This window comes from Lolium rigidum, chromosome 1 (genome assembly GCF_022539505.1).
Source record: "Lolium rigidum isolate FL_2022 chromosome 1, APGP_CSIRO_Lrig_0.1, whole genome shotgun sequence".
In the NCBI taxonomy this organism is placed as follows: Eukaryota; Viridiplantae; Streptophyta; class Magnoliopsida; order Poales; family Poaceae; genus Lolium; species Lolium rigidum.
In genome coordinates, this window is record NC_061508.1 from 263,979,701 (window position 1) to 264,001,735 (window position 22,035).

The 22,035-nt window shown below is 47.8% G+C and overlaps 1 protein-coding gene across 1 annotated transcript; it reads left to right on the forward strand.

Moving 5' to 3' along the window:
* Positions 1-857: 857 nt before the first annotated feature.
* LOC124683612 (berberine bridge enzyme-like Cyn d 4) lies at positions 858-2,588 on the forward strand. Its single transcript, XM_047218099.1, has one exon. It carries the CDS (start codon positions 865-867, stop codon positions 2,437-2,439), a length of 1,575 nt encoding a protein of 524 aa, XP_047074055.1. The 5' UTR covers positions 858-864; the 3' UTR covers positions 2,440-2,588.
* Positions 2,589-22,035: the final 19,447 nt, after the last annotated feature.

Here is a 22,035-nt window from a genome sequence, read left to right on the forward strand (position 1 = left end):
TGTCCAAAGCTACTAGTTGTTGCGTCGGCCATATAAAGGTCTAGGCCATCGGCCATTATAAATCAGCTTAACAGACATGAATTTGTCTGTTGCTTGGCGTGAGAGCATCATCCGATCAATTCCTTGCGCTAGATTTCTGCTCTCCGGTTTCTTTCTTTCTATGATTGATCCGAAAGGATTATCCTGGCTTCTACGTCTACCATTCCAGGACTTCTAGTACGTCCAACTTCAACTTTTCAAAAATACCAGTACGTACAACTTGCTACTTTTCAATGTTGATTGTTTCGTGAAGTACAATGAAACATCAGATCACCAACACATGCTAATAAACGTCTTCGTTAGTCGTTAGTTAATGTGCCTCATCCTTTGAGTGAGAACAACGCTTGTAATACACGATAAAAAAAGGTAGAACAATTAAAGTCAATGACAGGTGGCCCCTCAAGGTCAGATAGAGAGTGAAAACTGTTAATCGACACAATTACAACTTGTCTATATGTGTCTTTGTGCACTTTTGAAATAAATAAAGGAGTGCTTCGCACCCCAACAAAACCCACTCCAAAAAATTAGAATCAGCACAATTTGAACAATTTCTTTCCTCAGATCTAAGTTTTCTACACAAAAGAGCTAGCTTTGGACATAAATCTCCGATTGTAGAAACATCCACAGATAGTGTAAGGAAAATGACTAGTTGGGAGTGGAATGATTGACCGTGACATTGCATCTAGATAGGGTCGGCTAATGACTGCAACGGAGAGTTCACATCATGAGCAGATCAAAGATCAACCAGCAAGGACTAGTACTCCTATATATGTGAGGTTTCGCCAGGTTGTTCAAGTACAACTCTTTCGCCGCGACAAGCAAAAAATGTCTTTGCTAAACCGCTTAGCACTTGCGCTCCTTGTGAGCTGCTTCTCCTTCCACCTGATCTCGGTTCCTTCCCTAGCTTACTCTGATGAGTTCCACCAATGCCTAACAGAGATGATACCAAGTGAGCTCGTCTACGGGCAGAGCTCGTCCAACTTCACCGACGTGCTGGCCTCCTCAATCAAGAACCCCAAGTTCTTCACCAACACCACGGTGAGGCCGGTCTGCATCGTGACGCCGACAAACTCATGGCACGTCCAGGCCGCCGTGTTCTGCGGCCGCTGGCATGGCGTGCGCCTCCGCGTGCGCAGCGGCGGCCACGACTACGAGGGCCTGTCGTACCGGTCGTGCCAGCCCGAGGTGTTTGGGGTTGTCGACCTCAGCAACCTCCGCTCCATAAGCGTCAACCAGGGGGACTCCACGGCTTGGGTTGACTCCGGCGCGACAATCGGGGAGCTGTACTACCACATCGCGAAGAACAACTCCCAGGTCGCATTCCCGGCCGGGGAGTGCCCGAGCATCGGAGTGGGCGGCCACTTCAGCGGTGGGGGCATCGGCATGCTGATGCGCAAGTATGGCCTCTCCGTCGACAAGATCGTCGACGCCAAGGTGGTAACCGCCAACGGGGAACTCCTCGACAGGGCCAGCATGGGGGAGGACCTCTTCTGGGCCATCCGAGGCGGCGGTGGCGGGAACTTCGGTATCGTGCTCTCATGGAAGATCCAGCTCGTGCGCGTCCCACCACAGGTGGCCGTGTTCAGCATCCCAAAGACGCTCGAGGAAGGCGCCATAGAACTCCTCACCAAATGGCAATATATCGGGCCATCACTCCCCAACGACCTAACCATAAGGGCGAAAGTGCAAGGGCAGCAAGCCGTTTTCCTGGCCGTGTACCTTGGCACGTGCAGCTCGCTGGTGCCGATGATGGACCGCCTGTTCCCGGAGCTCAACATGACGAGCGCCGACTGCCGGTCGATGACCTGGCTCGAGTCCGTGGCCTTGTCCTACGGCAGCCTGGCAAAGACCGGCACACTCGAGGAGGTGCTCCTGGCCAGGGGCAGCAGCCTGAGCTACTACACCAAAATCAAATCCGACTACGTCCAGCGCCCCATCGCCAGCTGCTCCTGGAAGAACATCTTCGCCTGGTTCAAGAAGGACGGCGCCGGGTACATCATGCTGGAGCCCCACGGCGGGTTCATGCGCACCGTATCCGCCGCCGCCACGCCCTACCCTCACCGGAAGGGCGTGCTCTACGTAATCCAGTACATCACCTTCTGGCAGGGTGACGGCGGCAAGGCTCCGACGAGCTGGCTGGCCAGCTTCTACGACTTCATGGGGAGCTACGTCAGCCAGAACCCGAGGCAGGCATACGTCAACTTCCGGGACCTGGACATCGGCCAGAACACGGTGGGGAGCGAGAACGACGTCAGCTCGTTCGAAAGCGGCCAGGTTTGGGGCGAGCGCTACTTCATGGGCAACTACCGTAGGCTCGCGGCGGTGAAGGCGGCCGTGGATCCGAACGACTACTTCAGAAACGAGCAGAGCATCCCTCCACTGCGCCAAACCCTCGAGTGAGCAGAGTTGCATGAGAGTGAGTCCATCAACTAATTTGATCGTTTGTGTCGAACTGATGACAGCTTCTACTGGTGGAGATCAATTTACTTTTGTGAACAAACCATTATATATCAACCTGTAACTTGTATGATAAGTTTACTTTCCTCAAATGTTTGGATGGAGTGCGACATGCATGTTGGTGACGATGCGCATGCGCCTGCCTATTGAGATGTTAAAGATATACAAGGCAAGTCCTCGCATGTAGTGTGTTTTATTATTCATCAAGTAGCATTACCAAATGCGTGGTTTCACATCTCCCTAATTTTTTTATGCTCGACATACGATAAATTTGAGCATATTGTGGTGGCATAGCCTATAGATCGTATGCTGTCCTTACTTATGAAGCACGGAAAAGATCGCAGTCCTGCAAAAGGCGCGTGGAACTTAGCCCAATTGCACAACAGCATTCAACCAGAAACTCACAACAAACCTGCGGTCAATGATATTTTTCAAAGCATCAATTTCAGAATGGAGTTTGATGTTAATCCATATCAATCTCAACAATACAAGATTCAACACATAAGGATTTAACTTGGACGGAAAATAAGCTCACTTTAATCTTTAGCATTTTGAACTGAGAAAAATGAGCTAGTATCTGGTCTGTGATTTCAAAAGATACTGCGGATTCATTTCATCATGAGAAAATTATAATCAGAACAAAATTGGGTATAGAACCCTTCTAGAACTCGAAACAAAATCTGAACTTGAACAGGTACAATGAATCGACAGAAAAATTCCATGTACTGCAATTATATTATGGAGACGGAAATTTTCTGAAGGGCACTTGACAATTCAGTATGAACAAGATGCACTTTGTACCAATGAGAGCCTGATGAAACGGAAGCAATAACCCTTTGCCTGAATGTCTATACGTGATTTGAATCTGTATTGATATTTATTTGATCAATTTTGTGCCAGACAAGTTTACAAGTATTCTGAATGGTAATTCAGTAAAGCAAGTTTAACAATCAAACAGATAAAACAGATCATGTACTAAATCATGTGTAACTACCTAAACATAGCTCAGCTTTGATTTCGCCTAGTCGCTAAACTTTGGCAGATCCACTGATTAACGAGTGCAACACCTTGCTTATGAAGCTGCAAAATCATGAGGAATTAATCTCATGACATCTGCTCGAAGCTTGTGCACCAGCCAAGAAGCTAGACACACCGCGCGCTGCACAAATTAGCCGGCTCTGGACAAAGTACAGCTGGATTGATGGAGTTTCTTGGTTACAGCCGTCGGAATTGTTGGATAATTAGCATAATTTCCATAGTTAATTCCAGAATATTAAGCATGACGACAGTAACTACTAACATGTGAAACTCTAATATACTAGATGCATTAATCAACATGAATAGTAGCAGGGCAAACAGTACAACATCCATCGCTAAACAGATCGAGATTTGTCGTGCGTACCGATCTGGTGGTGGTGGCGGTGGCGGTGTAGCAGATGACGTCGCAGCAGTAACGTTGTTGATGACAACGTTGTTGACGACGGGAACGACGGGTCGAAGTAGACGGCGTTGAAGACGACGGTAGGCAGCACCGCCCGACTTGGACGGAAGGCGACCCGTGATGAAGAACTTGAGCAGTCGCGCAGAGCGCTTCCCAAAAACCTAATTCGCCCTCTCCCGTACAGGATCGCAAAGGCGAGTGGTTCCAGAGACCTGCTCTCCCGTTCGCCGATGCACGTCGGCGCGCGGGATGGAGTAGGCTACGATGGTGTCGCAAGCAGAGAGAGGTGGAAACCCTAACTCGTGTATCAGATAGCTTTCTGCGGTAGCCGGGCAAGAGATTATATAGGCTCAGGAAACCCTAGGCAACGTGGGGCACGCCCATGTCGCGCGCACGTTTCGAGTCCGTTATAGATAGCCCACGGTCCGGGAGCAACCCGAACCGACTAACTGTGACGCGTCCGTCTAGGACTCTGTTCGTTTTCCTGAGCTGCAAAAAGTAAGGAAAGTCTCGGCTCGAGGCTCAATCCACTCACCACGAGCGCGGCGCGCGTTGTGACGTGTCGAGTCGAGTCGAGTCGAGACGAGCGAGGAGGAGGAGGAGCGTGCGTGTAGCACTCCTATTCTCACTCACTTACTAGTGGTGGAATGATACGTCTCAAACGTATCTATAATTTCTTATGTTCCATGCTAGTTTTATGACAATACTCACATGTTTTATACATACTTTATGTCATTTATATGCATTTTCCGACACTAACCTATTAACGAGATGCCGAAGCGCCAGTTCCTATTTTGTGCTGTTTTTGATTTCAGAAATCCTACACAGGAAATATTCTCGGAATTGGATGAAACAAACGCCCAGGGTCTTATTTTTCCACGGAGCTTCCAGAAGACCGAAGAGGATACGAAGTGGGGCCACGGGGCGCCGACACCACAAGGCCGCGCGGCCAAGGGGGGCCCGCGCCGCCCTATGGTGTGGGGCCCCCGTGCCTCCTCCGACTCTGCCCTTCCGCCTACTTAAACTCTCCGTCGCGAAAACCCTATTACAGAGAGCCACGATACGGAAAAAGTTCCAGAGACGCCGCCGCCGCCAATCCCATCTCGGGGGATTAAGGAGATCGTCTCCGGCACCCTGCCGGAGAGGGGAATCATCTCCCGGAGGAATCTACATCACCATGATCGCCTCCGGATTGATGTGTGAGTAGTTCATTCTTGGACTATGGGTCCATAGCAGTAGCTAGATGGTTGTCTTCTCCTCTTGTGCTATCATGTTTAGATCTTGTGAGATGCCTATCATGATCAAGATCATCTATTTGTAATGCTACATGTTGTGTTTGTTGGGATCCGATGAATATGGAATACTATGTCAAGTTGATTATTGATCTATCATATATGTGTTGTTTATGATCTTGCATGCTCTCCGTTGCTAGTAGAGGCTCTGGCCAAGTTGATACTTGTAACTCCAAGAGGGAGTATTTATGCTCGATAGTGGGTTCATGCCTCCATTGAATCCGGGACAGTGACATAAAGTTCTAAGGTTGTGGATGTGCTGTTGCCACTAGGGATAAAACATCAATGCTTTGTCTAAGGATATTTGTGTTGATTACATTACGCACCATACTTAATGCAATTGTCTGTTGTTTGCAACTTAATACGGGAAGGAGTGCGGATGCTAACCCGAAGGTGGACTTTTTAGGCATAGATGCATGCTGGATAGCGGTCTATGTACTTTGTCGTAATGCCCTAAGTAAATCTCATAGTAGTCATCATGATATGTATGTGCATTGTTATGCCCTCTCTATTTGTCAATTGCTCAACTGTAATTTATTCACCCAACATGCTATTTCTTATTGGAGAGACACCACTAGTGAACTGTGGACCCCGGTCCATTCTTTTACATCTGAAATACAATCAACTGCAAACTCTGTTCTCTGTTGTTCTTCGCAAACAAACATCATTTTCCACACCATAGGTTTAATCATTTGTTTACAGCAAGCCGGTGAGATTGACAACCTCGCTGTTACGTTGGGGCAAAGTATTTTGATTGTGTTGCGTAGGTTCCACGTTGGCGCCGGAATCCCTGGTGTTGCGCCGCACTACAATCCTCCGCCAACAACATTCACGTGGCCTTCATCTCCTATTGGTTCGATAAACCTTGGTTTCTTACTGAGGGAAACTTGCTGCTGTACGCATCACACCTTCCACTTGGGGGTTCCCAACGGGTGTGTGCTTTACGCGTCATCATGGAACAACCCACCTTATAATGTGGTCTAACTTCCTCCCAACTTTCCATGTGGGACTAAACTTCCCACCTCTTGCCACTCCCTAGTGAGCTGCCACCCACTTGGGCTCAAACTCACAAGGCTGCTACTATGTGGGTTTTGAGATTTATAGTGAAAACTGAAATCTCATTTGGGCCACAAAAAATGGGCCCAATATTTCAACAATCCCCCCCAGATCTCAAATCCTCATTTAGAGATTTACCAATACTCGCTGCTTGTTTATATACCAGTGTTTCAGCGGAGACTGTTAAGTTGAACTTCCGCCTAGAACCTTAAGCTACATCCATTCACTCAAAGTCATGACCAGTACATGGCTGCCAGTAGCCTACCCCGCGGGTGAAGCATATGCGTCATACTTCGTGGTCTCTTTATGAGTTTACTAGAGATCACCCAAAATCTCATAGATTACGACGTTTAACAATCAGACTCATATACGTGTGTTATTTCAAGAATGCTCTGTAGGGCAGCATCTTTGCTAAAATAGCCAACATAAACACATTAAGGCTTATTGCCAACCTGCCTTACAACAATTGAGAGTTGTGCATCTTCACATAGAGAGGGTTACATAATACTCTCCTCAATTAAACCACTAGTTTGTTCTTCCGAGGTCCTAATTCACGGGATCTCCGATCACAAAGGTTGGGTTACCACTATGGCGTAACATCAACGGGTCTCAAACCCATCTCCCTCGATGCACTTTCTATCACATTACGTGATAGTCCCTTTGTAAAGGGATCTGCCAGGTTTTTGTCTGTTTGAATATATGTAACAGTTATTACTCTGGAGTTTCGCAATTTCCTGACAAACTTCAAACGACTCTTGACGTGTCTTGATGACTTCGCGTTATCCTTAGAATTGTTCACTTTGACAATTACAGTTTGATTGTCACAATTCAAAAGGATTGTCGGAACAGGTTTTTCAACCACAGGCAAGTCCATCAAGAGCCGACGCAACCATTCCGATTCAACGATGGTTGTGTCTAAAGCGATAAGTTCCGCTTCCATAGTTGACCTCGTCAATATGGTTTGCTTGCAAGATCTCCATGACACCGCGCCACCTCCAAAGGTAAATACATACCCACTTGTGGCGTACGGATCGGCGACATCTGAGATCCAGTTCGAATCACTATATCCTTCAAGCACAGCTGGGTGCCCTGAATAGTGAATCCCATAACTCATTGTACCACATAGGTAGCGCATGACCCTATCAAGTGCATGCCAATGATCAGTACCCGGGTTTGACATGAACCTACTGAACTTGCTAACAACAAAAGAGATGTCCGGTCTAGTCGCGCTCGCTAAGTACATGAGTGGGCCAACGATCTGAGAGTATCTTAGTTGATCTACGACAATCCTCTGGTTCTTGCGTAATGTCACACTAGAATCATAATCATAAGGTGTTGGAGAAGACTTGCTATCAATATAGCCGAACCGGCTCAAGATCTTCTCAACATAATGGGATTGTGTTAGAGTAATCTCACTCTCGTTCTTAATAAGCTTGATGTTCAGAATCACATCAGCTTCTCCCAGGTCTTTCATATCAAAGCACTTTGACAAGAAAAACTTGACCTCGTGTATTACTTTCATGTTTGTACCAAATATCAGAATATCATCTACATACAAACACAGTATAACACCTTCGTCTCCACCATGGCGGTAGTAAACGCACTTGTCAGCCTCATTGACAACAAAGCCTACAGAAGTCAAAGTTCTGTCAAACTTCTCATGCCATTGCTTAGGTGCCTGTTTCAGGCCATACAAAGATTTCAGCAACTTGCACACCTTTCTTTCTTCACCTTTTACTACAAACCCATCAGGCTGATCCATATAGATTTCCTCTTCCAACTCTACATTAAGGAAAGCTGTCTTTACGTCCATTTGATGAACGATAAGACCATAGGAGGCACGCAGCCATGGATAGTAGTACTCGAATGGTGGTAAGTCTAGCGACAGGTGAATAGGTGTCGAAGTAATCTTCGCCTTCTCTCTGTGTGTAGCCTTTCGCTACAAGCCGCGCCTTGTACTTTTCAATAGTACCATCAGCTCTTAGCTTCTTGTTGAACACCCATTTGCAGCCTACAAGCTTGCATCCATGGGGTCGTTCTGACAACTCCCAAGTTCCATTAGAAAGAATCGAGTCCATCTCATTATAGACAGCTTCTTTCTAGTCATCTGCATCTGGAGATGCATATGCCTCTGCAATGGACGTGGGAGTATCATCCACAAGTACACAATGAAATCATCACCAAAGGATTTTTCAATCCTTCGTCTCTTGCTCCGTTTAGGAGATTCATTGTCATCCTTCTCAATAAGATTCTCATGTGATTGTTCAAAATACTCATTAGATGTACTAGATTCAGGAATTATCTCAGTAGAAATTCTAGCAATGATATGCATATCTTTCATAGGAAACATATTCTCAAAAAATGTTGCATCACGAGATTCCATAATAGTATCAACATGCATATCTGGTACCTCAGATTGAACTAATAAAAATCTATAGCCTACACTCCTTGGAGCATAACCTAGAAAGATACAATCCACTGTCTTTGGTCCGAGTTTGCGTTTCTTAGTAATTGGAATATTGACTTTCGCCAAACATCCCCATGTGCACAAATACGAAAGTGATGGTTTTCTCCCAGACCACTCCTCGTAAAGGGTTTTATCTTTATTCTTGTTAGGAACTCTATTCAGGACATGCCATGAAGTCAACAAAGCCTCCCCCCACCATGCCTTTGATAAACCAGCAGTGGCTAACATGGAATTCACCAAGTCGACCGCCGTGCGATTTTTCCTATCGGCAACCCCGTTTGATTGGGGTGAATAGGGAGGCGTCCTCTCATGAATAATGCCATGATTCTCACAGAATTCATCAAAGATTTTAGGAAAATATTCGCCACCACGATCTGACCTAAGACGCTTGATCTTTCTCTCTAGTTGATTTTCAACTTCGGCCTTATAAATTTTAAAGTAGTCTAAAGTTTCATCTTTAGTTCGCAACAAATAAACATAGCAAAATCTAGTCGCATCATCAATCAATGTCATGAAATATCTCTTTCCACCTTTTGTCAACACACCATTCATCTCGCATAGATCAGAATGTATAAGTTCTAGAGGTGCCAAGTTCCTCTCCTCGGCCGCCTTGTGAGGCTTCCGAGGTTGCTTTGATTGCACACAACTATCGCACTTAGAACCTTTGGCAATGGTGAAATTCAGAATTAAACTCAAATTGGATAGCCGAGACATTAAACCAAAATTAATGTGACATAAACGAGAATGCCATACACTGGTATCGTCACTAACATTGCCACAAATATGGTTCACAGACTTATTACTGAAATCAGAAAGCGAAAAGCGGAACAAGCCTCCGCACTCATAGCCTTTACCAATAAATTGTCCAAACTTGGAAACAACTATTTTATTCGACTCTAAAACAACCTTAAACCCATCTCTGCATAGAAGGGAGCCGCTAACGAGATTTTTGTTCATAGTAGGGACATGTTGCACGTTCCTCAGCTGCACGATCTTCCCCAAAGTGAACTTCAGATCTACCGTGCCAACACCACGAACAGAAGCATGTGACCCATTCCCCATCAAGACAGAAGAAACCCGGGCGACCTGGTAAGAAGTGAACATGGATATGTCAGCACACATATGAACATTAGCACCTGTATCAATCCACCAACATGGAGATTGAAATACCGAAAGAACAGTAAAGAGATTACCGTACCCATCAGCATCGCTAGCGGTCACCGTGTTGACTTGCCTCGCCTTCTTCTTGCGGTCTGCCCTCTCCGGACAGTCCTTAGAAAAGTGGCCAGTCTCTCCACGTGTAAAGCAGCTCAGATCTGCTTTGTTAATCATCTTCTTCTTCTTGAAGGTTGTAGTCTTCATAGGCTTATTGAAGGAGGGCTTGTTATTCCCTTTGTTCTTGCTGTAGGGTTTCTTCTGCACCATGTTGGCACTAGACTGACCATCTCCTTTCTCGCAGTATCCTTAGCCCGAGCTTTCTCCTCAACATCAAGAGACGCTATCAGATTTTCAACCGATATCTCCCTGTCTCTTGTGTTTGAGAGTTGTGGCAAAGTTCCTCCATGAAGGGGGCAACTTAGCGATGATGCATCCAGCCACAAACTTGTCGGGTAAGGCACACTTAAGGAGTTCAAGCTCTTTCGCAATACACCGTATCTCATGAGCTTGTTCGACTACGTAACGGTTGTTTACCATCCCGATGTCATGGAAGCTCTCCATGATGTACAGTTCACTGCCTGCATCGGTTGCACCGAATTTAGCATTCAGTGCATCCCATAGCTCTTTACCATCTGTTATGTGCATGTACACATCACACATACGATCAGCAAGAATACTCGTAACGCATCCGACGAAGAGAGTATTGTTTTCCTTGAACTTGTTCTGATCTTGGTCAGATATAGTTCCTTCAGGTAAACCATCACTAACTTTGAACACTTTCAGATGAGTAAGCCAGAGCGTGGCCTTAACCTGCCACCTTTTAAAGTGCACACCGGTAAACTTATCCGGCCTCAGTGTATTAGCAAAACCGGCCATTGTTAACTCAGGAAATTGCCTACAATTAGGTTTTTGGATTGTTGGATAATTAGGCACAATTTCCATGATCAATTCCAGAATATTAAGCATGACGACAGTAACTACTAACATGTGAAACTCGAACATACTAGATGCATTAATCAACATGAATAGTAGCAGGCCAAACAGTACAACATCTATCGCTAAACAGATCGAGATTTGTCGTGCGTACCAATCTGGTGGTGGTGGTGGTGGCGGTGTAGCAGATGACGTCGCAACAGTAACATTGTTGATGACAACGTTGTTGATGACGGGAACAACGGGTCGAAGTAGACGGCGTTGAAGACGACGGTAGGCAGCACCGCCTGACTTGGACGGAAGGCGACCCGTGATGAAGAACTTGAGCAGTCGCGCAGAGCGCTTCCCAGAAACCTAATTCACCCTCTCCCGTACAGGATCGCAAAAGCGAGTGGTTCCGGAGACCTGCTCTCCCGTTCGCCAATGCACGTTGGCGCGCGGGATGGAGTAGGCTACGATGGCGGCGCAAGCCGAGAGAGGTGGAAACCCTAACTCGTGTATCAGATAGCTTTCTGCGGTAGCCGGGCAAGAGATTATATAGGTTCAGGAAACCCTAGGCAACGTGGGGCACGCCCACGTCGCACGCACGTTTCGAGTCGGTTACAGATAACCCACGGCCCGGGAGCGACCCGAACCGACTAACTGTGACGCGTCCGTCTAGGACTCTGTTCGTTTTCCGGAGCTGCAAAAAGTAAGGAAAGTCTCGGCTCGAGGCTCAATCCACTCACCACGAGCGCAACGCGCGTCGTGTCGTGTCGTGTCAAGTCGAGTCGAGTCGAGTCGAGACGAGACGAGCGAGCGAGGAAGAGGAGGAGCGCACGTGTAGAACTCCTATTCTCACTCACTTACTAGTGGTGGAACAACCCACCTTATAAGGTGGTCTAACTTCCTCCCAACTTTCCATGTGGGACTAAACTTCCCACCTGTTGCCACTCCCTAGTGAGCTGCCACCCACTTGGGCTCAAACTCACAAGGTTGCCACTATGTGGGCTTTGAGATTTATAGGGAAAACTAAAATCTAATTTGGGCCACTAAAAATGGGCCCAATATTTCAACAGGAACACCATGATCCCTGGAGCGATTGGAGAAATACTGGAGGCACCACATCTGGGGTCGCTTCGCGCCATGGACCGAACTAAGGACTGAAGGACGTGATGAGGATGTGTAAGAGAAGCCGAGATGCAGCAGCGTCGCTCTCTTGGAGCCGCCGCACGACCTCCAGCTGCTCGGCCGGGGGATCGAGGCCGCCTTCCCGGCAGCACGCATCAAGGAAAGGGTGGCGGTGGAGCACAGATCCTCGACGGCGCAGCTCCGGCGGAGCTGCCGTACGGTCTCCGGCTGATCCAACCTGAGGTGGTGGCCGCCTGCCTGGAACCGGTCCATGAAGAGGACATGAGGAGGAGCACGGATCAACGATTTTTTTATAATAATACGAATTATTTATTTAATTTAATTCCAGGAATAGCGCGCGATTTGAAAAAAATCTAAAAGTGTGACCCGGTCGGACAGCTGTCGACCGGCCTAGACACCTGAAGGCCGATCGGCCAGCTGCAGTCCGACTGCAGGCCACGCGCAGAGCCGACCGGCTGACCAGCCCCTGTCGACCAGTAGCTGACCGATCGATCGGGGGCCACCTGACCGTGCATGGCACGCCTTTCCACACCGCAGACGCTCCCGTCCACGCCTGCGCGAATCTCTCCTTTTCTTCGGCACACACAAACACTCCTGGCCAAGCTCCTCTCCTTTCTTCCTCCTTCTTTCTTCTTCCCTCTTGCTCTCTTCCGTGTTCGACGGGCAGCAAGAACACCCAGCAAAAAACTCTCCGTTTTTCGCAGGATTTAGCCACTAAAATTTAACCATTTTGCTGCCATTTAGAGTTTGGAGGCGTTTGGTGGTGCTGGTTAGCAGCAATGGTGATGAAGTGGTGGAGGTTGGTGGTGGTGTAAGGGGCTGAGCTGCTGCTTTGGATTGGTGGTGGTGCTGAGCTGCTGCGTGCTGTTCGTGCTGCTGCAGTTGGAGAGGCTACTCACGCTACAAGGGTAAATCCTAATCTTTGCATATATTAGTGTTAACTGTGTAGGTTTATGTGGGCTAGTTTTAGTGTTACTGTATTTATGTGGGCTGGTTTTAGTAGTTACGTTTGTTGACGCGGACGGAATTTTTTTAGGTGAGCAAAGATGACAAAAGATAGTATTTTACTATGGTATGGGTAGTGTCCGATCAAATGAAATGGGAGTTGATCTGAGTGGGTTCAAATCTGTAGAGATGAATTTGACTGCTCCTAGAACATGGATAATTAAGAAGGTGAAGGATTGGTTGATAGAATGTTTCAGGCTTAATCCTGCAGTGCATACAGTGGGTGTGCATGCATTGTGGACTAAGTCGTTATCAAACGTTTTGTGGTATCTGAGGCCTATAGATGATACTTCTAAGTGGGTGAGCTGGTTAAAAGGGTCTGAAAAGAGAGGAACTAACCCTGTGGCGAAGGAGGTAGCGCCTCCTGAAGGCGGTTACAGTGGAGGAGGTGGTTACGAATTAGGCTAGAGCAGTCAAGCACCCGGCGGTGGTGGTGGTTACGAGCCTGGACAGAGCAGCCATGCGGAAGATGTTTATAGTGGTCAGGGTGATGGTTACACAAGAGAAGACGGTGAGGTTGATGGTGACGAAGAAAATGGATACATGCAGAACCAGATGGAAGAGGAAGATACAGAAGGTGAAGGTGATGCTGATGATTCCGATGAGTTTGATGATGGGGAGGAGGTGCCTATTCCTGGCAGATGGAATCAGAAATTTTCGTCTGCAATGACAATCAACGATGGCCTTGATTCTAACTGGGAGTATCACCAGAACAATGTCGCCGTAGGGGTCATGTTTCCGTCGAAGCGACATATGCAGGATGCAATAATTAAGTGGGCAATGGCGAGCTAGAGGCAGCTCAGAACAACAGTGTCATCTGGAAAATACCTGATGATGGAATGCATGGACATCAATTGTCCCGGAAGGGTGCATGGGTATGTTCCTAAGTATGAGACAACATGGTGTGTGAGCGACTTTGTGGCGCGCAGTTGTGAGCTTGCAAGTATCCGCAACGATCATTGCAACATGTCGTCTAATCTCATAGCTCGGCTGCTGTACACTGAAATAGTGGAAGGGCAAGCCATAGCATGTGTCCTGGTTGAGGCGTCTCGATGAGAAGCTACGTGGGTTCTACTCGGCTATCACGTGCAGCCGTACTTCCGACGTCGTTCAACGCCACCTCCTTCCACCGCGGCCCTCCACACGACACGATCCATCGCCTCGTCTCACGCCGACGCCGACACCCATACCACCACCTCCTGACCGGGCAGGAGGTTCGACGTGGCAGCAGCACCACACTCCTTCGTTCGACGACTTTCAGTACCAGTATCATGGATCGCGGCCACGTCTCACACCGACGGTGACACCCAGACCACCTCCTCCTGACCAGGTAGGAGGTTCGTCATGGCAGCAGCAGCATCACACTCCTTGCATGGGAGGAGCAGGATACACCCAGGTATGTACTGTTCTAGCTATTGTGTTCCATATAAACTATACACCACTTAGTTTGACATCACTTACGTTTCGTGCCACAGGATACACACAACACACTGCATCTAATCCTTCATCAGGAGCTAGTGATCAGGATGCTGAGCACATGGAGTATTACAGCACGCAGTAGAACTATGTCGGTATGCAGACTCCTCCACCAGATCCCACACAGGAGACGCAGTACGACCCCGAGTCCGGGTCTCGGATCCCTTCTCGCAACGTCAGGGTCCCAGACAGGTTCGGTTGGACACCCCGTGCTACGCCACCCCCACGATAGCCCAGACTACGACGTCCCCCCGGCTGATGTATCACCTATGGATGAGACATTTATGTATGCATGACTTATGTATGAGACATTTATGTATGCATAACTTACGTATGAGACATTTATGTATGCTTGACTTATGTATGAGACATTTATGTATGCTTGACTTATGTATGAGACATTTATGTATGCCGGGAGAGCGGTGGCGGGAGAGGGGGAAAATATGGCGGGAAAGCGGTGGCGGGAAATGAATGGGGGAGAAGTGCCCGGAGATATCACTCGTCCTAACCCTAAACTAAATCCATGCAAATCATCGGGTGTTAGATGGCCGGTCGGACAGCAGAAGGCCGGTCGGTTGGTAGCTGACCAATTGGTCAGCTATCGACAAATTCGCGTGCTATTCCTGGAATTAAATAAATAATTCATATTATTTAAAAAAAATCAGCACAGATCACGGGGTGGAGCCGTGGTGATGGAGGACTGGATCCAGGTCAGGGAATTGTTGTCCAAGGGATGCAGTTTGATTTCTAAATAACCGAGGTGCTAGAGTACAAACTGTAATGGCCCTTTATGCAGGTGGGCTGTGGGGTCGCACATCCATTTCTTGTCTGACGGAAGCAGCCAACGCCCACCTGAACACAGAGGGCGCGTTTGGTAGGTTGCATGTCCCTTGGCTCACATGGGGTCAGCAATTTTTGGTCCGTTTGGATGCCTGGTCCAAGCCGCTTTGTTGCATCGCACGGTTCTCAAAGCACCCTGGGACAGGCCCTGGAGGAATGCGCAGAATGGTAGTTTCTTCGGGGCCAGGCCCGTTGCGGCCAGAAGGCTGCACGCGTGGGGAAGGGATGCGGAAACGCCGCGTCCCTTCAGAAACACACGCCATAATTAGTCTCACCGCTCCCCTCTCCTTCCTCTCACTCGCAACCACACTCTCACCTCCCCCAAACTGTCACATCACCCGGTGGTTCCCCTCCCGCCGACCAATCCGCCGGACCGCCGCACAGAGGAGCACCGGTACTGGAGGAGGAGACCTCGGCGAGCAACACCGCAACATCGGCCGCAATCTGCTCCGCAGTCTTCATCGGCATCTGGACTTCGCCCGCGACCTCAAGCTCGTCCTCGGTTGGAACAATGGCGGTAAGGACCTCTTCTTCTCACCTTCGTACTCGTTCTGGCAGAACATGCCATACTCGGGCATTTGCAATGACATGCACATTAGATCTGCTAGGGTTTCCGTTAGGATAGCGTTCAGATTGATGTTTGTCCAGTGTTCGTCCCCATTTCTTGCTGTTCTTGTCCAGTTCTTGCTTTTCACTATCTCGATTTGCTTAGATCTCTAGTATCGGATTGCGGTAGATCCTTCCTAGACCGGGCTTTGGATTGGTGAAACTGGCAGATTGTACTGTGCATGCATAGAGGGGAAGGTTTTTTTGTGTTCGGGTTTAGCATGTTGTGATTGTTGTGCGAAAGATTAAGCTGAGTCACGCTAGTTTGTTCAGACGCAAGAGGAGTAGGAGGACATGAAGAACGAAGTTTCTATGCTCAAGAATATGCACAGCACACAAGCACAAGTGATGAGGGCTAAGAAACATGAATGGGAGGCAGAAAAAAGGCTTTGGAGGCTAAGAAGAGAAAGTTAGAGTATGACCTATACGATTGGCTTTAAGTGAACTTTGCAATCAAAGACAAGCTCAAGAGGATCCGGGCTACTTGTGATGAGTGATGAATATGATGTAGATGTACTGTACGAGAATTTGTAATGTGGTCTAAGTACAATTTGTAATGTATCTTAAGTACCACTCGTAATGTACTTAATTTGAAGTGCTACTTGTGTTGTTTCTTGATTGAACTAGGCCAATGATTATAACCTGGGATTATAGTATGATGACATGATTGATCAGAACCTATGGCATGACTTAACATGACCATGTCATTGGTTATGTTCAAACATCTCCTACATATGTCCTTACTGTATGAGGCCTCTGATACCCTGCTTTGCATGTTTTCGCTTCTTCAGTTCTTCATTGGACAATGATTCAACTATGTCACAACGGCAGGCAGGGTGCTGCCCTCAAACTTAGTCATGTGTGCCATATTACTGGCACACTAGAGTTAGTTTGGGGACAGTCCCTTTGCCTGCCGTATGATCCTACATATGAGGCTTCGTTTTGATACGGCTAGTGCATTGGCCGATGATTCAACAAAGACACAATGAAAGGCTAGGTGGTGGCCTCAAACTTAGTCATGTGTGCCACTATCGTAGCACACTACACTTAGTTTGTGGCCACTCCCTATGCCTGCCGTGTGAGAAAATGTATGAGGCCTTACTAATGTTATCAATGTCTGTTTTCATCTTAACTACTTGTGAGCAGGCACACATCTAATTGCTTGTGTTCTTCTGGTAGACTGAGAAGATCATGCTTGAGCCACCTGCTGAGCTTCCCGGCGAGGGACCGGCGAAGAAGCGTCGTGGAAGGCCGGCTAAGGTCGGCGACTTCCACGAGGAGGCAGGGCCAGACCACTTCCTCAAAATCATCTTCAAGCCCACCTTCGGCCGGCTCATGATCCCTAAAGCTTTCGTCAAGTGGTTCAGAGAAATTCCTTCCAACGTCATCGTCACCACCAACACCGGATGCAACTGGAGGATGACTACATGGAGAGAAGGCAATGATGAATTCATCGACCAGGGATGGACGGCCTTCGCTGTCGATCAGCTCAAGGTAGGCCAGTTCGTCACCTTCAGGAAGGTATCCTCCTTCGAGTACAGTGTGGTCATCTTCGACCACACCTGCGCTGAGGTAGTGAGCAGGTGCCCGTACCATGGCGATGACACCAGGTGTGTCGTCTCCGAGCATCATGTCTGAAGCTAACCTAGTACCATGTCGTGTCTAGTTCATGTTCGTGTCTAGTGTGTTGAACTATGATCATGTCTGCCGTGTCCAAAATTATGATCGTCTCTGCAAAATGTTGTATCGTGAACTTATGTCGTCTATGATCACTGCTAAGTTCTCTGTCGTCTATGATTATGTTCTTACTTGTGCTGTTGATCGTTGGTAACCTCGCCACTGAAGGGAAGAGGTTACCTGAACCGGATTATGGGTTGCAACCAAACAACAGGGGCGCCATTCTGGGCTGTTACAAGGCGTGAAAAGCGACATACCAAACGTCCAGAGCCCGAATCTCCACGGTGCCAAAAAATCTCTGTGCAGACCACCAACAAAGTCGCTTTTATGACCCATGGCCCGTCTTGGACGCGTAGTGGGCTCCTTCCCACCGCGCCAATGGTGCAGGAATTAGGTGCAGGCGACCAAACGCACCCAATACCTACCGGTGTCACATCTACCGTCCATTCTTTGCTTGAGATTGATGAGGCTTTTGACATTTGTCTAATATAAAACTAATAATTAAAACATAAGTGAAAATTTTATGAAACTAAAGTGATACATGAAAAATATTGTGAAACAATGTGACAAAAAGTGAAACCGATGACATCATTGCTGACATCACTATGGTTTGTTTCACAAAATTATTCGTGTTTCAGTTATCTTTTAATTATGTTTCAAATTTATTTCTCAGTTTTGTGAAAGAATTGGTCAGCCGGACGTCATTGCTGACGTCACTCCGGTGGGTGTCGTTGCCTGTAATCAACAGAGGTTTTCGACGCCCACCCACGCTCCACTCAAGCGAGACAATGCACAGTGGAATCAAGCCAACTCCCAAAAAAAAAGTTGAACGAAACAACCGTCCACAGGTGAACACTCGCTCACCGATCTCCACCGCAGCACTATCCGCTCGCCGCCACAACACTACCGCTTGTCGATCGCCACAGCGACACTCCAAGGGAGACCAGCACATCCCCTGAACTCCGGACATTTTTTTTACATGAACGGGGAGAGCTTGCCAGCTCCATTTTCATTGAAAATGAAACATAACAACGTTTAACTCCGGACATGTCCCGACGGAACCCGCATCTGTGCTTACGCCGCAACACTTGGCGCCACCCGCAGCCGTCCCACAAGAGCGTCCCACAAGAGCGTCGGTCATAGCCTCCACAAGAGACCAGATTGCACGTCCCTAAACGCGTGGACATGCTCGCCAGCAGCTGCACTTCTTCAGGTTTGGCAGCTCCTTGTGACCTGTTGCAATGAAACAATTGGACTAAAGTCATTTTCATTTTGAAACGTGTATGAAGTCAATGTCCTTTATTTGTGAAGCCAAATCATTATTCACTAAGATTTTTTATAAGCAGAAAGTAAACTAGTACCTCTAATTTTATATGTCTTCATTAACTTAAGTATGCCCCCAATTTTCTTTAATGAGTTGATATTATATTAATTGAATATCCTTTTTGTTTTACGAGATTTTTGCTAAAGTTGGATTTACGCCTAATTCACATCGAGTAGACCCTGTTATTGTGAGAATTCTTAATTCAAGAGTTGTAGGGAGGGACTTATGTCACCACAAACAGAAACTAAAGCAAGTGTTGGATTTCAAGCTGGTGTTAAAGATTATAAATTGACTTACTACACCCCGGAGTATGAAACCAAGGATACTGATATCTTGGCAGCATTCCGAGTAACTCCTCTGAAAGTTTAAGAAATAATATAGTGTTGCAACGCAGTGATTTCCAATTAAGACTGGACGTTTGGGCATAGGAATAGCCAACTCAGCATGCATAAGCTGGTAGAAATTATCCCAGAGGACGATCAAGCTGAGGAAGATGCAGATTCAGTTGAGCCCTTCCCGCTCGTCCAACTCAATCTCATGCGCGAGTGGAGAAATTCCATGTTGTTGTTACAGATAATAGTAGTGACAGCATTGATTTAGGTTTGTCATAAATTATCCCTCATGAAGCTGGTCCTGATGCCATCACTTCAGTCCCTTACCCAGCAAACAAGGCCAGAGATGGAAAAAGAATGTTCCTACTGATGTTGGCACTGCCATAGGTACTTCTGTTATCAAATATGCTGCAGACAGTTAGTCATAACTCCTGAAGACTCGAGAGAGATCAATAATACTGAAATTGATCAAAACTTGCTTCGAAGTAAGGAATGCACATTAAAATGAAGGTGATATCTTTGCTACTCCTATGCCTTAAAATGAAGGTGATACTGGACGCAGTGATATCTTTACATTACTAGTAAGTAGACCATATGATTTCTTTAGGATGCAATTAAGGTGCAAGTCAAGTAGTCAACAGTGACACTAAAGAATTGGGCGATGATAGACATGTAAATCAGTAAATGGTTCAACTGCCATCATGGCTCCTTCCATGAAAGTAACTTTCAACATAGGAAACGATAATCATTTGGATGCCGCCACTCATTCATCGAACACATCCAATTATAGAAATGTCGATAGGATAAACGACATAGCAACTTACGCAACTGCCAGCACAAATGCAGCAACAATGCCAAAATTTCCACCTGACGGAAAAGTAGCACAAAAAATGAGAAAATTAAAAAAACCACCACATGTCAGGCAGAAGTTTCAAAAAACCACCACTTTACGAAAAAAGTTTCAAAAAATCACCACCCTAAGGTTAACACGTTACAAGAAGCACTGGTTTATCTGAGACACTCGTCTAACCCCAAAACTGACCGGTGGAGCCCGTTGTCAGGCTGACGTGGCAATCAATAAACGGTCTAGGAGATCATGAGTGAACGTATACTAAATTCTGGGTTTTTTTTTGCAAGCTATCACGGAGCCTATTGTCAGTTCCATCTCTTTCCTTATCTCCTTCTCTGTATACGGGGAGATGGCTCTCCACGCCGCCGGCTGGAGCTCGCCCGAGCCGCCCCAGGCCGAAGCTCGTCAACGCCGCCCCAGGCCGAAGCCCATCAGCGCCGCCCCCTCCCACTCCCATCCGCCGGTCCCTGCATGTGCCCGTGCTGCCCCGTCGTGGAGCTCGCCCGGCCCTGCCATGGCCGTACCCCCGCTCACCTGCGCCCTCTGGTGGTGGCCCCTGGCCGGAGCTCGCCCAACCGCGCCATGAACAATATAGCCCTCGTCGCCCCTCATGGAACTCGCCCGCCCCGCCCCGTCGTGGAGCTCGTCTACGCCGGCCCATGGCCATGGTCACCCGTGCCGCCATCTACGAGCACACCAGCGCTGCCCCATCCCATGCTCGCCCATGCCGGTGGGTGACATAGGCATCCCCAATGGGTCTGCCGAAGATGGTACCCGGGGTTTATTGAGCCCACAAGTCGAAGAATATGAAGTTCGGAAGCCCAATTAGTATTAAGGAAGGCTAGAGTTGTATTAGGGAATAGAGAGACTTGTAACTTTACGGGTTGAACTCAGAGAGTTTCCCCGAATCTGTAATCTTGTGTAACACGGTACCCTCGGCTCCGCCTCCTATATAAGGGGGAGTCGAGGGACAAAGAGGGGATCGAATCCATTGTCAACATAACCCTAGTTTCTTAATCGTCGAGTACTTTTCGGCTGAAACCTTCGAGATCTACTTGTCCTCTACTTCCAACTAAACCCTAGTCTACAATACGTAGGCATTGATAAGTTAATCCCTTGTCAATTGGCGCCGTCTGTGGGAATTAGAGGCGACAAGGAGCTGATCTCGATGGCACGTTCAAGATCGTCGACTTCGTCGGTAGCAAGCAACGCGATGGATGGAGGTAAACAGATCGAAACTGATCTAGTCGATTTTGTAGGCCGGAGCGATGGAGGCCAAAGTGGGGAGAGGGGGTGGAGGGCGACATGAGGCCGAAGCGACGGTGGCCCAATCTGGTGCGCGCCATGGCCGAACTGCAGCAGTTGCGCCGCGAGCTGCGGACGGCGCTGGCAGCTCATTGCCTTGGTTGTTTCCACCAATTTTTCCCCGAGCTGCTGTACTTTCCAACTCGATGAAGAGCGCCGCCGCATCCTATTGAGAAATTGATACGTCTCCGACGTATCGATAATTTCTTATGTTCTATGCCATATTATTGATGATACCTACATGTTTTATGCACACTTTATGTCATATTCGTGCATTTTCTGGAACTAACCTATTAACAAGATGCCGAAGTGCCGGTTCTCGTTTTCTGCTGTTTTTGGTTTCAGAAATCCTAGTAACGAAATATTCTCGGAATTGGACGAAACGAAGACCCAGGGCCCTATTTTTCCACGGAGCTTCCAGAAGACCGAAGAACACACGAAGTGGGGCCACGAGGTGGCCGGACTATAGGGCGGCGCGGCCCAAGCCCTGGCCGCGCCGAACTATAGTGTGGGCCCCTCGTGACGCCCCTTGACCTGCCCTTCCGCCTACTTAAAGCCTCCGTCGCGAAACCCCCGAGGCGAAAAACCACGATACGGAAAACCTTACCGAGACGCCGCCGCCGCCGATCCCATCTCGGGGGATTAC

Coding starts and splice junctions, on each gene's coding strand:
- LOC124683612 (XM_047218099.1), top strand. CDS start 865: ATGTCTTTGCTAAACCGCTTAGCACTTGCGCTCCTTGTGAGCTGCTTC.